General features: G+C 36.3%; 2 protein-coding genes across 2 annotated transcripts; both read right to left on the bottom strand.

Moving 5' to 3' along the window:
* Positions 1 to 901: 901 nt before the first annotated feature.
* On the bottom strand, positions 902 to 5284 carry LOC143459720 (uncharacterized). Its single transcript, XM_076956968.1, has 7 exons — positions 5107 to 5284; positions 4848 to 4953; positions 4029 to 4126; positions 3834 to 3905; positions 3386 to 3491; positions 3064 to 3161; positions 902 to 2963 (listed from the first exon to the last, which is right to left on the bottom strand). The coding sequence occupies exons 1-7, from the start codon at positions 5234 to 5236 to the stop codon at positions 1339 to 1341; spliced, it is 2235 nt and encodes a 744-aa protein (XP_076813083.1). The 5' UTR covers positions 5237 to 5284; the 3' UTR covers positions 902 to 1338.
* Positions 5285 to 10990: 5706 nt separating this feature from the next.
* On the bottom strand, positions 10991 to 14366 carry LOC143461087 (aldo-keto reductase 1B-like). The gene is made up of 8 exons (XM_076958855.1): positions 14051 to 14366; positions 13779 to 13946; positions 13417 to 13533; positions 12680 to 12757; positions 12311 to 12534; positions 11634 to 11799; positions 11419 to 11501; positions 10991 to 11314 (listed from the first exon to the last, which is right to left on the bottom strand). The coding sequence occupies exons 1-8, from the start codon at positions 14117 to 14119 to the stop codon at positions 11266 to 11268; spliced, it is 954 nt and encodes a 317-aa protein (XP_076814970.1). The 5' UTR covers positions 14120 to 14366; the 3' UTR covers positions 10991 to 11265.
* Between the last annotated feature and the right edge of the window lie 719 nt (positions 14367 to 15085).

Raw genomic sequence — 15085 nt, 5'->3', positions numbered from 1 at the left:
AATTTACTGAGGAAGTGGAATCCAAAATAGAGCCTGAGATCAAACAGCTGGTCGGCCGCTGATCAAAGGAAAGAATTTTATGCAAACCAGTATTAACATTCCTACCTCATGTTCAAGCTGTTATGTACAGAAAACCTGTTAACAGTAACATGAATTCAACGATCATTGACTTTTTTCGACATATATTAAGGCACCGTATGTTCTTGCAAAAAGGCCTAATTTGCAACTCCATCCCACTCGTGTGTTTACATTGTTGTTTTAAACTAAGATTCAAGACCTGTTTTCAGCCTACGTCACTTACTCTTGAATGTCATTAACTAAGTTATAGCAAAACGTCTACTACAGCGGTGATTGGTTTTTAAAATAATTGTCCATAACGCTCATTCTGCAATATAAAGTGAGAGCTTTGGCAATATAGGGCATGCTTACCGAGTCAGATTCCCGCATTACTATCTCACAAAATAGCTTACTTACCATTATGCGCGCTGCAAATCAAGCATATCAACAAAAAGGAAAGTACGTTGTCAATGCCAAGTAGACAAAATTTTGTCTTGTCATGCTATACGAGATCCGTGCTAACTTCTTAAGTAAATTGTTTGTGAGTGAAATTTTAAACCGTGTCTAAAGCTTTTTTTATTTTTCATTGTTAAGCACTGACAAAGAGCAAGTGCTATTAAAAAAAACTGTCTACTTCAACATTCACTTAAAGTTTAAAACTTTTCAATTTAAAATTTACGCAGCTTCAAAAAGGATTTGAAAGCGTTTCGGTTCAGTAATACTGTACTTGCTATCTGCACCATGACTGGATGGAAGCGTTTTTGTTTGTTTAGGACAGCAATACATATGAAACACTATCGGATAGATACTATCACCGATCAATCGGCATCAGATAACAGCTATACTGCAGTATAAGATTTATATAAAACCGTATTGCACGTCTTTCAAAAATAGAATTAACAATAACAAGTTTGAATATTCAATTTCAAGAAAAAAGCAAACAATAAGGAACAAACCTGCTCGTAATTGGTTAAAAAATTTCATCTCAGAACAACGCACGCTCAACCAATAAATACAATCAAAAGCACATTGACATGGACCAATACCAAACGTAATCAATCGAAAGTACTACAAACGAACGAAAAAATTGATCGAAAGTCATGTGACCTTTCAAAAATGTAAAGCAAGAAATTGCTGCTTAACTGGCAATTTCTGCGGGTAATTAGCTTATCGCTACGTGATATGCAGCCAAGTGCGAAGTGCCGATGGCATTTAAAGATGAAAATTTGAGATTTTGGGATCGATTTCTGTCACTGTTGCAGCAAAAATTCTATTGCAATATCACCTTATGTAATTAGGTTTGCTCGCAAATGCAGGTTTAGCTGCTAAAGTTGGTTTGGAGTATGCCTGTGGCCTGGCAGTTGCCTTAGGTTTATCGATTTTCACTGGCGGTACCTTGGTATTAGCAAACATTTTTGCTTTATCTAGAACACTTTTCCCTGCTGGATCATCTGCATTATTGGACACTTTGACCGGTGTGGTAACGGCGGTAGTGGCATTCGCCTTTTTAATTTCTGACGGCTTCATTGTCGTAGTTTTCCCCATTTCAGTAGTGGTGAAAGGCGGCATTGGTCTGGAGGTTTTCAGTCCTAACAATGGACTTTTGGGCGTTGAGGCTGTTGTCGTTAGGTTTTCAGTTCGAGGCTTTCCGGGACTCAACGGGGGCATTTGCTTATTCGGAAATTTTATGTCTTGCGCGTTGAATGTACTCGGCGGGAACGGTGAAGACTTATTATGAGGCTTTAGTTTTTCAGGAGAAATATGGGTTGTGTATTCTGGACTTGAGAACAACGAAGGTTTGTGATCTGGAACAGGTGCAGTGGGTTTCAACCCTACTAAAGTGGGTTTGGATGTTGGTGACGGTTTTGGAGGTTTTGACGTTAATGGCGGTGGTTTTAAAGCTGTTTTAGGTTTTGATGTAGACGACGTTGACGGTTTTAATGCTGATGACGGTGTTACGGGTTTCAACGACGGAAAACCTGTCAGGGTTAATATTTGGGGCGGTGTGCTAACCGAGTGTGACTTTTGAGACTTCACCGTTGAAGCTACTGAATTTTCATTGAACGGAAAGCCTTTGGGTATTTGTGGAGTTCCAGCAGTGGTTGTGACACGTGGTCGGTTGACAGCATCAAGAGGTGTTGTTGGCGTCATGGGCGAAGTCGGAGAATAATTTTGGGGAGAATTAACTTTTGCTTTCGGTGAGGTATTGCTCACGGGTTTAAGGTTCTTTCTCAAATCAAGAGGACTCCCAGGAAACATTGGGTTCGGCTTCATGCCAGGCTGAGGCGGTTTCGGTTTGTCAGGTGGCGTGGGTGGATAAGTAAATCGTGATGTAGGGTCTGCCTCATCCGGAATTGGGATTGGGATCCTGTGCATCGAATGCTGCACCTCGTTAGTGTCATCATAATCATCTTCGGGATTGTCATATTCTGGTTGATTGACATCTATGTAGTAATCCATTGACATTGAGCCATCGTCACCGCCGCAAGATGCAGACATGCTCTGAGGTTTTGGCAACAAAGGTGGTGGCATATCTTGCTGAGAAGAGATAGGCTCAGCTGTTGATAGCAGTCGATTTCGTAGATCGCCACCAGGGGAGTGATGTACAGGTACTTCATAATTTTCGTCGTCTAAGTTGAGATCACTTGGTGGAGGAGGAGGCGGTTCAACAGGAAAGCTGTGTTGTCGAAAAGCAGCTACTTTACCAGGAACGTGATCCACAAAAGGGTGCACAGGATCGTCAGTGATTTTTTCATAATAATGTGAGCTATCATCCTCGGGCAAATTTTTTGGAAGAGGAGGCGGAACTTGCGGATATGGGTAGTCGTTGGAAAAACCTGGAGAATTTAAAACCTTTCCAGGTGGCGAAGAGTATGAAGGCAACGATATGTCACCAGTTCGGTTCACTGCATGAACAAAGGAAAAAATTACTATTATAAACTATATATCCATGCATAATGAATACGATTAAGACAAGAAAAAATTAAGAAATTATTGAACACTTACTATGGTATGGTTCATACCACGGCTGACCACCTTCGTCAGAGAGTATACTATTAGTACTTGTGCTTTGTGATGACTCCAGGGAATTTTTGCCCACTTCCCTAAACAAAACATAACTGAATTTGGAATAAAATCAACCATGAATGTAACTTAATATTAACACGATTAATGATTATGACAAAGTGGAAAATTTAATGCATTTGTTGCATAGACATTCTTAGCTACACCTCTTAATTATACTGTGTGATTAGATTAAGACTTATGGCAGGCCTTCAGTATTGAATTAATCATCCATTCACTTGGTTCAGTTGTATGTAGAAAATACCTGTGGTGATTGTTCACACTTTGGGACCTTGGTCCGGAATTAGTGTTTGAATGTACTTGTGGAGATATTTTGTCCGGGCAGGAAACGCTTGACCTTAAGGTGCTTACTGCAAAATGATTTCATTAAGAAATAAATTTTAAGCCAACATAAATACCTTAAAAATAAAGCAACAGAAAAATAAGATGTGATTGATAAGATTTCTCTAAAACTCTGTACAACATCGGAAATAATTTTCTAACTTATCACATTTTCACAGCAAACCTTCATTACAAGTATATTTAAGATATGATATGTTTTACCCACAAACATGTCACATTGTTTTGGTAGAACGTCTATGGCAAGTTAAGTTATTGTCAATCTTTTCAATAAAGGCTTCAAATAGGAGCATGAGTGATGAGTCAATTAGTAACTACAGCTCTAAGTATGGCCACATATATAGCCCTATTACCTTTGGAAATATTGTATTTCTCTATTTCTTGTTTAAAACTGTTCATCCAGTCTTTTAGGTCTTTTTTTTGTTCTAAATAGTAATGTGATGTTTGAAATCAAAGGCTCAGATTAAAGTAAAATAAAAAACAAATTAACTTACTGACAATTAACATTGTTTTAAGCACTGTAACCTAAATCAACGATAATAACCTACCAGTGGCATAAAAGTATGTCCTTCCATCATTATTACAAGGATAAATCTTGAAAACATTCTGCAAAGATGAAGTTTTCTCTTCCTCGGCTTCAATTACCCTGCATTAACGATATGGTTTCTATGAAAGGTTGCTAATTTGCACTTTTGGAAGACATAACTAATTCACTCTCACTGTGATTATTTGAGTTATGATGCGAATAGTTTCAGACCAAGTATTAATGCAATGCCAAATGAAATTGCGAGCATAGAAAGTGAAAGCTTTATCAAAATCACACAGTTCAGCTTGAAATCATTTCGCATTTAACTATACAAAGGCAATAACACCATGGTTAGTTTGTTTAGTTGGACAATTAACAAATCCCACAACTGTTGCATTCAACAATTATCAATCTCTTACAAATAAACATTTTTATCAGCTATCAAATACCTACATTGTATATGATTCATATATTATGCATATACACTCACATGCATGACACACTAGATTAGTATTTCTTGTTTTTTTTTATTTCAGCAACATACTACACCAATGATCTATGAGTGATTGTAAGTGTGATTTAAATAATTAATGATCAATGAAGAAAAGTTTTTAAGAAAATTTAATAAATCTCGTACAGTTGGGCACAGTTTTTTAAGGTTTGACTTTAGCGAACACAAATGAACTTTATGAGACCGTGACTTTTGAAGACTAACAGCAAATTTTCTGCTGGAGTTCCAAGAGCACAAATTTTGAGAGACCGTTTTGATTCCCAAAAATACTTAAAAACACCGTTTGTGCATGATTTTTTCCTCCGAATGGAATAAAAATTTTCACCATACCGATTGCTGTAGCCTTCCAAAGAAAAATATTTCTGTGGAGCCAAAGAAGAATCCTCTTTGTAGTAATACACCCATCCTTTTAGTATAATAAAAAACCTCTCCTCATCTATCAAAAATAAAAGACAATGGATACTTTACAAATAAGTACACGATGTGAGTATGGGTAAAACTTAGAAAACGTTTTTGTTTTTCAAAACACTGAAACCTTTCTAAGTCTTTTATTTCAACAAATTTATTACAATTTTCTAAAATTTCCTACAATTGGAAGATAAAAGCTTCTGTCGATTTGACTTCTTCTTCATCCAACCACATTTTCTAAGATCTGGATCACTCTTCAGCATAGCAGCTGATGAACAGGCAGACATCGGTGCCGGATAGGAATAGGACATTTTATTTTTTAATCAGCTTAACCCATGTGAGAAAAATACAATAGACACCTGCATTATAGGCAAATATAGAATGAGGTCATATATATCATTAACTACTCTTCAGGGAAGGCCTCAAAACAGTTGAATCTAAATGTCACAATCAACATACCAGCCATCTGTGTTGGTTATTCTAACAGCGTTAATCATAAAGGTCATACTTATGACATTGATAATGCTGTGCTCTATCAAGAAAACATGCCTAATCAATGCACTGTCCTGCCATGACGTCCAATAAGCATCTCATACACCTAGAGTAAAAATGTTCATCAGAAAAAAAGATTTAAAAGCAAAACTCTGAGAATGTGTTACTTAACTTTTCTAATAATGGAAGTGGCTATAGCTATTTTATACATTTCTACTGTGGATAAAAAATTCAATCACTGCAAAGTCTGCATTAATTGGTGTTCATGACAAAATGCAAAAAATCACAAAAATATCACATAACTTCTAATCGGAGTCAGTTTTGATTCATACATTTCTTCATATTGAAACATATTACAAGCCAAAAATTTTGTCTGTTTGTACGAGCCTAAGAATACAAAATACTTTAACATACATTACTGAACATATGGTGCACAACTACAAAGCCAAAATATCCTTCACTAATAAACACACTTGGGATTGAACGATTCCAACTGCTCTTTAATCATTAAAACATCAAAAATATTCTACATTTTATTACTTTTTATTACCTACAGTACTCAAATAACATAAAATTACCCAGTGTCACACTATTAACGGCATAAACTAACTCATTCACTTTGTGTCAATGTTCACACAATATACATGCCTTAAGGTGGGTTACTGAGATTTACACAGGCCTTTGTCATAAATGAGGTAATCATTAACTAGTTCATAGGCATTGCTCCTAAAGAGTGAAGTATGTTCAACTTCAAACATGTAGCATGACATAAGCTGAACCTATCTTCTAATCTAAATCGCACTCCAATTTAATTCAAAAGATTTCACCAAGATCAACTTCAGGTGTATTGGTCTCTCGAGAGGGTATTCCCCGTTGTCAACCCACTAAACAATAAACCTCTTTGTGGACGTTAAATATATTGATGACGTCAATCGATAAATGAAGTCATAATATCACGATACATAAATACCGGAAGTGGGAACCGTGCTAATGCTGTCATCGCATGATACCTTGCGCCTACTTCAAATTTCCAAGTCTCTGCTCAACTTATAGGAAATTCAAGACGATAAGTTTTATGATATTCCAGCTTGCAGCAAAAACTATAAGTTACAATTCACTCGTCGGATGCCTATCAGTTAGCTATCTTATTTTGGCAACTTATTATTCAGTCGCAGACATCTTACTTGTGCCGTTACTTGCGCTAATAACCATCAAGCTTGTTGGCAACTGAATAAAAACTACTGAACCAGACCTCACTGGTAGAGTTTGTTGATTTGCTATGTAAAATGTATTCAACTAACTTAGAGAAATAGTGTGAAAACTACCGTGATAAGATAATGTGAAGACTCATGCGACAAACTATCATAACCCTTTTAACTTAGGATGCCAGGTAGGTGCTATTAAACACTTGCTAAAAGATCTTAACTGCATAAGTTTACGATTTTTCATTATCAATTCTAAATACAAATGTCGATAACAATATAGGCTACAACAATAATAAGTTATTAGCAAATGGCGACAGCTTTTGGGTTCGTATCTCTAATAATAGACTTGAATTTAAACCTGCTTGTTTGTATAATGATATTTTAGGTGCTGAACACGACTATCATTTTCAAATGATCCCGATCAACGTGATATGACGTAAATCGGAGTTTAGTAAGACACTTTGAGCAGGTTATTTATAGTGAGTAGGGGACGTGCTATTGTTAAGACCGACGTGCAAAACAATAAGATCTAAAATTATACAAAAAAAATAAATAAGTTAACATCAAAAAGAAAATTACTGCACTAGAATTAGCGCTCTAAATGGGTCTCATTATCCAATGCCACTATTGGTTTCATGTTTAAAAATAATTTCATTCAAACTGATTTAGCTTAAGTCGTATGTATATTTTATTGATGTTGTCTGAACAGTGTTAACCAGATTTTATAGTAAAATAAAAAAACAGGATATAGTTTGGCACTCTGAAGGTTAACTTTATTTATATTTTTCGAGCTTTCGCAACCATAAGCTTGCTTCTTCTTCTTCAGGCGAAATGTTATTTTATTGCAATTTTTTGTTTTGCGGTGTTTGCTCAAATAAAAGCGATTATCGGGCTGTAGTAAAAGCGTGGGGGCGCTTTGAAGTAAGCCAAGAAGTATGTACCTATAGATTGCGTAATCCAGTTAATGTATACACCTATGGAACGTATTCCATCTATTACGTAATTCACATGACAATACCGATAGTGCTTGCGGAATAGAAACTGCACGTTATAATGAGTACAGCATGAATGCAGAAGAATATTCGGTTTCTATGTTGCCTCATTAACATAGCACAGCATCGCCACAATTATTAATCCCTACAGTTTATTCCAAAAAATAAACGTACAAAAAGAAAAAAAGTCAATCATACATGCTAAACTTTCCGCTTGAAAGCAATTCACGTTCACACATCGGGAACATCAAAGTCGTCGGACCAAGTGGGTCACATTTCCTTAATCTTGTAAAACAATGCAAAAGTTTTGAGGACTTTGTATTGCGAAAAAAAAATAATGGGCTAAATGTTAGTATTCATGGCTTGCATAAGCCATAGAGCAGAACGATAGACATATAAGCAAAACATGCTTAGCCATCTACATAGAAAACTGCCAACCATTTCTAAATATCTCAACCAACTGGCCTTATCAGGAAGAAAAACAGTTTCGTTCTGTGAAGCCCTGAGCACTCCGCGATGAAGATACTTTTAAATAGAAACTAGTTCGTGTTGAATGCAATTTGCTTATTTTCTCAGATTTTCACTTCTACCAATATCTTCAAAAGAAAGATATTCAGTGATCATTTAGTCGATTGAAAATCCTCAGCACCTTAAACGAAAACTTGTGCTTGGTCTTCTGCAGCACTTACAATGAAACCCCTTTGACGCACAATCCTCTTCTGCATTGGACCTACCTAAAATCATTCTTTTCTATCACAAGACAATACCTTCTAAAACTGTGGTACTAATACCTCTGGAAGCGTATTGTAATGAAGTGTCAGAGCATAATAGACCAGCTAGCGCTTTTGTCTGTTGGTTCCGCATATGATACGCACGACTACAGCACTAGAATGACACGTCATTTTCGAAAGCGCGGTTCATTGCACATTAACACCAGCTGAGTTAAAAAAAGAATGCGGTTTCAAGGAAATGCATGCACTACAGTTCTGACGTTTAAGAAGTAACGCAACCTTTCGATAAATGTGATCATAAGTGTGCAGTTTCTTCATCATAACTTTGAATTTGGTACATTTCACCAATCATTAATAAACTTTGACAGAATAAGCGGGTTAATGTATGCATTGACTTGAAAGTTTAAATTTCATTTCTATTCCACCTTTTTCTGAATAGCCTACTTTCAAATTTTGTAGTAGCTCGCTCATCTAACTAAACCATCACTCGGATGTGCAGGCTGCCTAAAATACTATGCGACGCCAAAGCAAATTTCGACTATGGTTGTATGACGTCAGTCTTATTGTTTGGTTGCGAGTCAATACAGGGGACGTTTTCAAACATTTACTTCGCATTTGTAAATAAGATATAAGCAATCTCAATAAGGGTGTTCCCTAGAAAATTGTTTGTTGGGGATATCCAAAGTAGCAATACGTAATTCTTAAAACAACTGCCATCACAATGCTGAGTTGTCCACTCGGCCAAAAATAAGCACTTCCTTGTAAAGTTAAAAACTGTTTAGTGTTAATTACCAATGACATGATGCCAAGTTGTTTTGAATGCTTCTGAAAGCTCTATCGATTTTTGTATTTAATTTACTTGACCGTTTCTCAGGTTTGTGCAAAACATTTGGAATCCGCTGTGACACATGAAACATTGACTCCCATTGTTGTCTAAGCATGTTCATAACATCTTAATAAGCTATTCTCTATATTAGTATGTTACGGTGGATGGAAATTTCGAAGCGGATGCGTTGGTCGTGGTCTTCTTATTAGCTGCAAGAGGTCGAAAGTGAATCATCACATGATTTTCCACCTGGCACGTGATCGCGTTGAGTCCGAGTAGTATTAACAATATTTGCACAATGAATACACTACTATAAATCTGCAACGTTTGCAGATCATGAAGCTTTATTCATCTTTTGTCGTTAATTAGTCGAAGCTTTTGTGTGCATAATCAGCATGTTTTCCAAACATGACTATAGAATCTAGATGTTCACAAACTTTTTAAGCTTTTCGAACAAGCAACGGTTTATTTTGGGATACATTCACCAGAAAACCTACAACGACTACACTGACGAAAATAATACGAACTCCGTTAAATTTGCAATTATCAAATTAGCATATGAAGCAATAGCCATTTGCCAAGCGTCACATGTGACAACAGGTTAATCACGGATCTGTGAGAAGGACGCTAAAACAAGACAAGAGACACGAGTTTATGCACGGTTGCAAACAAGCTTTTACCGTAATAGGCATAATGTTTAATTTTGCTTCTTTTCGTGCATGTATGAATTGTAGCTGAATAAGCGTCGAGTAAAATATTTAGCAGCGTGATATTAGTTGTTTAGCGTTTCGTAAATCTTGTTCTTAGCTATTCCTTAGGCTCGCTTACAATCCGGGTAGTGTGAAGCACGCTCAGTAATACGAACAAATGCTCTTATTTAGGTTCGATATATTAATTCGTTGTAATATTACCGCGCATAAAACATTCTGAGAGTTGTGTCTAGCTGTCATTAACCTAATAGAACTACTAAGGCTTAATGTCATCGTCACTAAGGTTATATGTTATATGGTAATTATCTGTTGGTTTACAAAAATTTACAAATTACAGAACGAAGTGGTGCCCGAGTGAATTCTACAGAAAACTCTCGCTTTTAAATCGAAATCGAAATACAGTAACATAAACCATACAACGGGCCGACCTTCGGTAAGTAGGCTATGCGGTGACGCTTGTGCAACACGACCAGCATGTGCAAGCAAAAGCTGCACCAAGCTTTGCTAATCTGTTCAAGGTAGAGGACACAGTTTCTAAATCGATCAAGACATAAACTTATTTTAAAATTAACTTTCATTCAGTAAAGACCGAGTTAACCGTTATCAGGTTAAAACACAGTAGAGTTGGACTTAACATCGTCGTACTGGTACAAATTACAACCAACTATTAACTAGCATCGCATTTAAAACCAACACAACCGACAGCCAATTGTTTGAGTAAAAATAGATAGAAGTTTCTAAACTTTGTGTTATCCCAATAATAGAATATGTTAGTTGTGCTTAAAAACACTTTTACAGTATCAAGTAATACTTCCTCGATTATATCCGATCTTGTCCGGACAATCAGTTTTGAAATTTGAGCGGATAAGCAAAAAAACGGATAATCAACTTCTTACATTTTTAGAGATAAAACAATTCTTAGAGCCGCTTCTTTCGCGAGTGGACAATCGTATGCCGGTTAAACGAGGTACGGATAATCGAGGATGCACGGTGTAGCCTACTCTGTTCACAAGCAAGGAGTATACTGTACTTCAAGTCGAGAACGTGAAATGCCGTACTACCACCGCCTAACGGTAGACAGCTAGCAATACGCCAGCATGGAGCAGGGGTATTTTGTTTCCTTTTATTTTGGTAAATAAGTACAATAATTGTAGACGTTTACGCTTATTAATTTTTTTAAAAATTGGTAGCATTTTTATATGGGAGAAGATAATTATGAATAATACGCACAATTAATTTTTGCAGAAATTACAAAATCAAGGTTTAGAATATAGATTTACGTTATTGTATACTTAGATTAATATGTTAATTTAGAAATCATGCTTATGATGCGATATGATTGGAGAGGTTATTTATACCTTTGTCGCCTGTTTAAAAACATGCATCATTCCGAATAATTTTCTTTGAATGGAAAGTACTTGCCTTTCATATCGCTGCAAAGTAAGTAGTAAATTTGTGAAGTGATGTCAATCTAGAATTTAGCCTGAAGCTACTTTTAGCAAGTCATTTTTTCATTTTAAAGTTAAAGCCTACTCACTGAGGCAGTGCTACGGCTCGGAAATTTCTATTGAATGATTCTATTATTTTCACGTCTTCATCCGTTAGTTGAAAACCAAAAACCTGCAAATATGTAACAGAAACAGCCTGTTGAAGTTCATATTACAAATAATAAAACAGGGGCAATTACTTTAGTATAGGGTGTAAGTTATTCTTAAAACATTAAATATATTGAATGAACATGATTCAGCTTACATCAAAGTTTGACTGGATTCTGTGCGGAGTTACACTTTTCGGGATCACAATCACATTCCTCTGGATCAAGTATCTCAATATTACTTGGGCCACAGTCTTTTGCAGTCTATCGGCAATTGCAACTAGTTTTGGCTCTTCTAACAGAAGCGGCTCACCTTTTTCAGCCCTATCGTCAAACAACAACAATAAGATGATTGAACTTAAACAGTATCATATTAATCAAAATGCAATTGTAACGTCATGCTGACATTGCATGTCACTAGCCAGCGCTTTTCCAGAGCAGATACTTTAAATCAAGTAAACAAACTAGAAGAGATTTGATCGCGAACTTGGTCATATTTTGTTCAATTGTTACGCCTTGCTGGTATCGTAATGTTTAATTTCACCATTGACTGTGGGTAGCGGAAAAATGGTGTTAACCTTGTCATAGCAAAATACAACAAGAAATATGCTCACAAACAGTTAACAACCAGGAAAAAAGCGGCAAGGCCAGAAAACTAACGTGGAAGATGTTAACTATTCAGTGGTGCTATAAAGATGAAAGGTTAGCACATTAGCAACCAAACCTAAAAAGTGCTTACGTAAAGTATGGGCAGTAGCCTACTGTAAAACCAGAGAGAGCCAGACAGATTGGCGTCTACACTGTCACTGACAAATCTTAACAAGTTTTGCATTACCAAGGCCTGTCAGGTGATGCAAATGGACTATATCCAGTAACAACAATGCCTTTGTCAGCACAAAAATTCACAAGTTCTTTCTGAATCAAGTATGGATGAAGCTCTATTTGGTTCACAGCTGGTGGAATGGAACCGCCTTGTAAGATTTTGTTTAGCTGAAATTCGTTGAAGTTTGAAACTCCAATACTTCGTACTAAGCCTTGTTTTTGTAGAGCTTCCATGGCCTAAAAACGTCAAAGACATAGTATTACTTATGATTGGATAATATTTTCAATATATAAAGTTTTGTAGGTACACAATAAACATTTTATAAACAAATATAATTCAATCTAATCTTTCTTTTAAACTAAAAATATGAAATTTCTCTACCTTCCAAGTTTCTACGTAATGAGCGTCGGAAAAGATGAAGTTGCCATCTTTTTCCTTTGGAAACAATTCACCAGTATTCTAAAGCGAATAAACGTGAGTTTAACTTGCAAGTAGCCTACGCTACATGGACCTGTCAGTTTGACAACCGTTAATACTTTTTACCAGCACCTGCCACAGTGATAGTATAATAAGGTACTGCTAAGCCTTCAATCGATATTCCAAGTTTTTATGCGATAGTGAAAAATGTGTGAAATGTACAACAAATGATCGCATCTGATCAATCAATGAATGTAACTTTTGGTAAATAGACTTTGCACTGAGTTCTGCGAAACACGAACAGCATGGCCAAGGAAAAACTGCAACAACCTGTGGTCGTCTGATCAACGCGCACGCCGAACGTGAAAATATTACAAGTTGGTGACAAACATACGGCAGAGAACATATGCAAACAAAATTATAACAACTAGTCCTTTGTGTAAATATACTAGTAATGATATTGCACTGTTTTTATCCCACATTTTTGTGAAGAGAAGTGCAATGGTTGCGCAGATTTTTCAGGATACCAGTGGTGAAGTATATGGTATACATCAAATACATAGGTATAACGCTAAACAGATACAATAATTTACACGCCCCTTTAATCTTCACGTCACCAACGAAATCGTGATACAACAAATTTTTTGCTTCTTGCCACTCAACACATTTAACTGCTGGTTAACTGCTAACAACACACTTACCTCATATGCAAAGGGCCAGTGAATGAGATAAAGATCTAGATAAGAAGTTTTTAACAGCTTTAAGCTCTCCATCAAAGCTGGTTTCACGTCATCAGGTTTGTGAAAGGTGTTCCATAGCTGAATAAAGTAAACAAAAGCCCTATGAATGAAACTAAACGTGTTGAAGAAATAGAAGAGGTAGAACTTCACGAATCTCCCAACTGTAGCATATTTACTGACTACTGTAATCTTTGGGCATGTACTTTCGCCTTCAATTGCACCTTCAGTATCATAATTAATAGGCCTATATTTAATCAATTCGTAATACTGTAAACGATCGTTATACTTATTGTTTTAATATGACAGTTGTCTTAAATACGAACTTTGCTTGTAATGAAAAGATCTTCTCTTTTTATTTTGTTTTCCTTGATTTTTTTTGCCACAGCATTTCCAACTTTGTTTTCATTACGATAAATGTACGCGCAGTCTATATGCCGGTATCCACATTCTATAGCGCATTCCACTGCAGCCTCGACCTGGCCTTGGGGCGACTAAAACAAAAACTATATTCAATAATGTAGAAGATGCATTTAAGAAGTTGAAAAGGCGCAAACCATTTAGTAATTTAATATGAAATATACATAATTAACATTACTTTCCACGTTCCAAGCCCAATCATCGGCATTTTGTAACCTGAATTTAATTGAAGACTGGTTTCCGACATTTTTAAAACTGAAATTAGATCAAGCCTGTGTCTACTATTCTAACTACTACAGTTTCCCTGTAACTTTAATCTTAATCCTGCAAAGTATGAACCTGAGTGGAAACCTCGCTGTCTATTTTTTAAGCATCGCCGAAAATTAGCTAAAGCAAACCTTAAAAGTAGCCTAGCAAAGTGTGCAATATCTTGAAATGTTTTACTTGATGATTACGCAATTGCAACGTTTATACTTATAACAACCTGGCTTCGAATGACTGACTGCAGAAATCGCGTTAAGTGTTAGTTCACCCGCTTCGTCAAGGATTAGCCCATAGGAAAGCGAAAAAGGAATGCACGGATTAGCCATTTGTATGGGCTGAAAGGAATAATTCCATCTTTTAAAGTAATTGTTGTAAGGCTAATCGTGTTCGAATGAGTAATCCATTTTATGTGAAATGAGTAATCCATTTTCAACAGCTATGGCTGGTCATTGTACGGTGAAGGCTACTGCTGTAGATTATTGACATATCTATAAGCTGTTGTGTTGATACCAACTACAGTATAGTACAGTGTGATTACTGGTTAGTTTAGCATATACCATAGGTTTATCTGTGCAAATGGCATTGGTTCTGCAGTTACAACCGTTGGAATGGCCTTGCACAAAGTATTAACGGATACTGCGTCATAGACTGCTTACAGGCTATCTATATAAGGCTTGTAGGCATTAGCATAGCCGTATGCGACAAAATGGATTACTCATTCGAACACGATTAGCCTTACAACAATTACTTTAAAGGATGGAATTATTCCTTTCATCCCATACGAATGGCTAAATCCGTGCATTCCTTTTTCCCTTTCCTATGGGCTAATCCTTGACGAATGGCCTGGTTAGTTAAGAGAATTAACACGAGGATCAGCAACTTAACACGTGGGTCAGCAACGAACCACAAACATGTTTGCTATCGTAGATTGTTTACCGAAAGATCTTAG

Source organism: Clavelina lepadiformis, chromosome 5 (genome assembly GCF_947623445.1).
Source record: "Clavelina lepadiformis chromosome 5, kaClaLepa1.1, whole genome shotgun sequence".
Taxonomy (NCBI): Eukaryota; Metazoa; Chordata; class Ascidiacea; order Aplousobranchia; family Clavelinidae; genus Clavelina; species Clavelina lepadiformis.
Note: the sequence above shows the minus strand (reverse complement) of the source record. Positions and strands in the feature narration are given on the sequence as shown.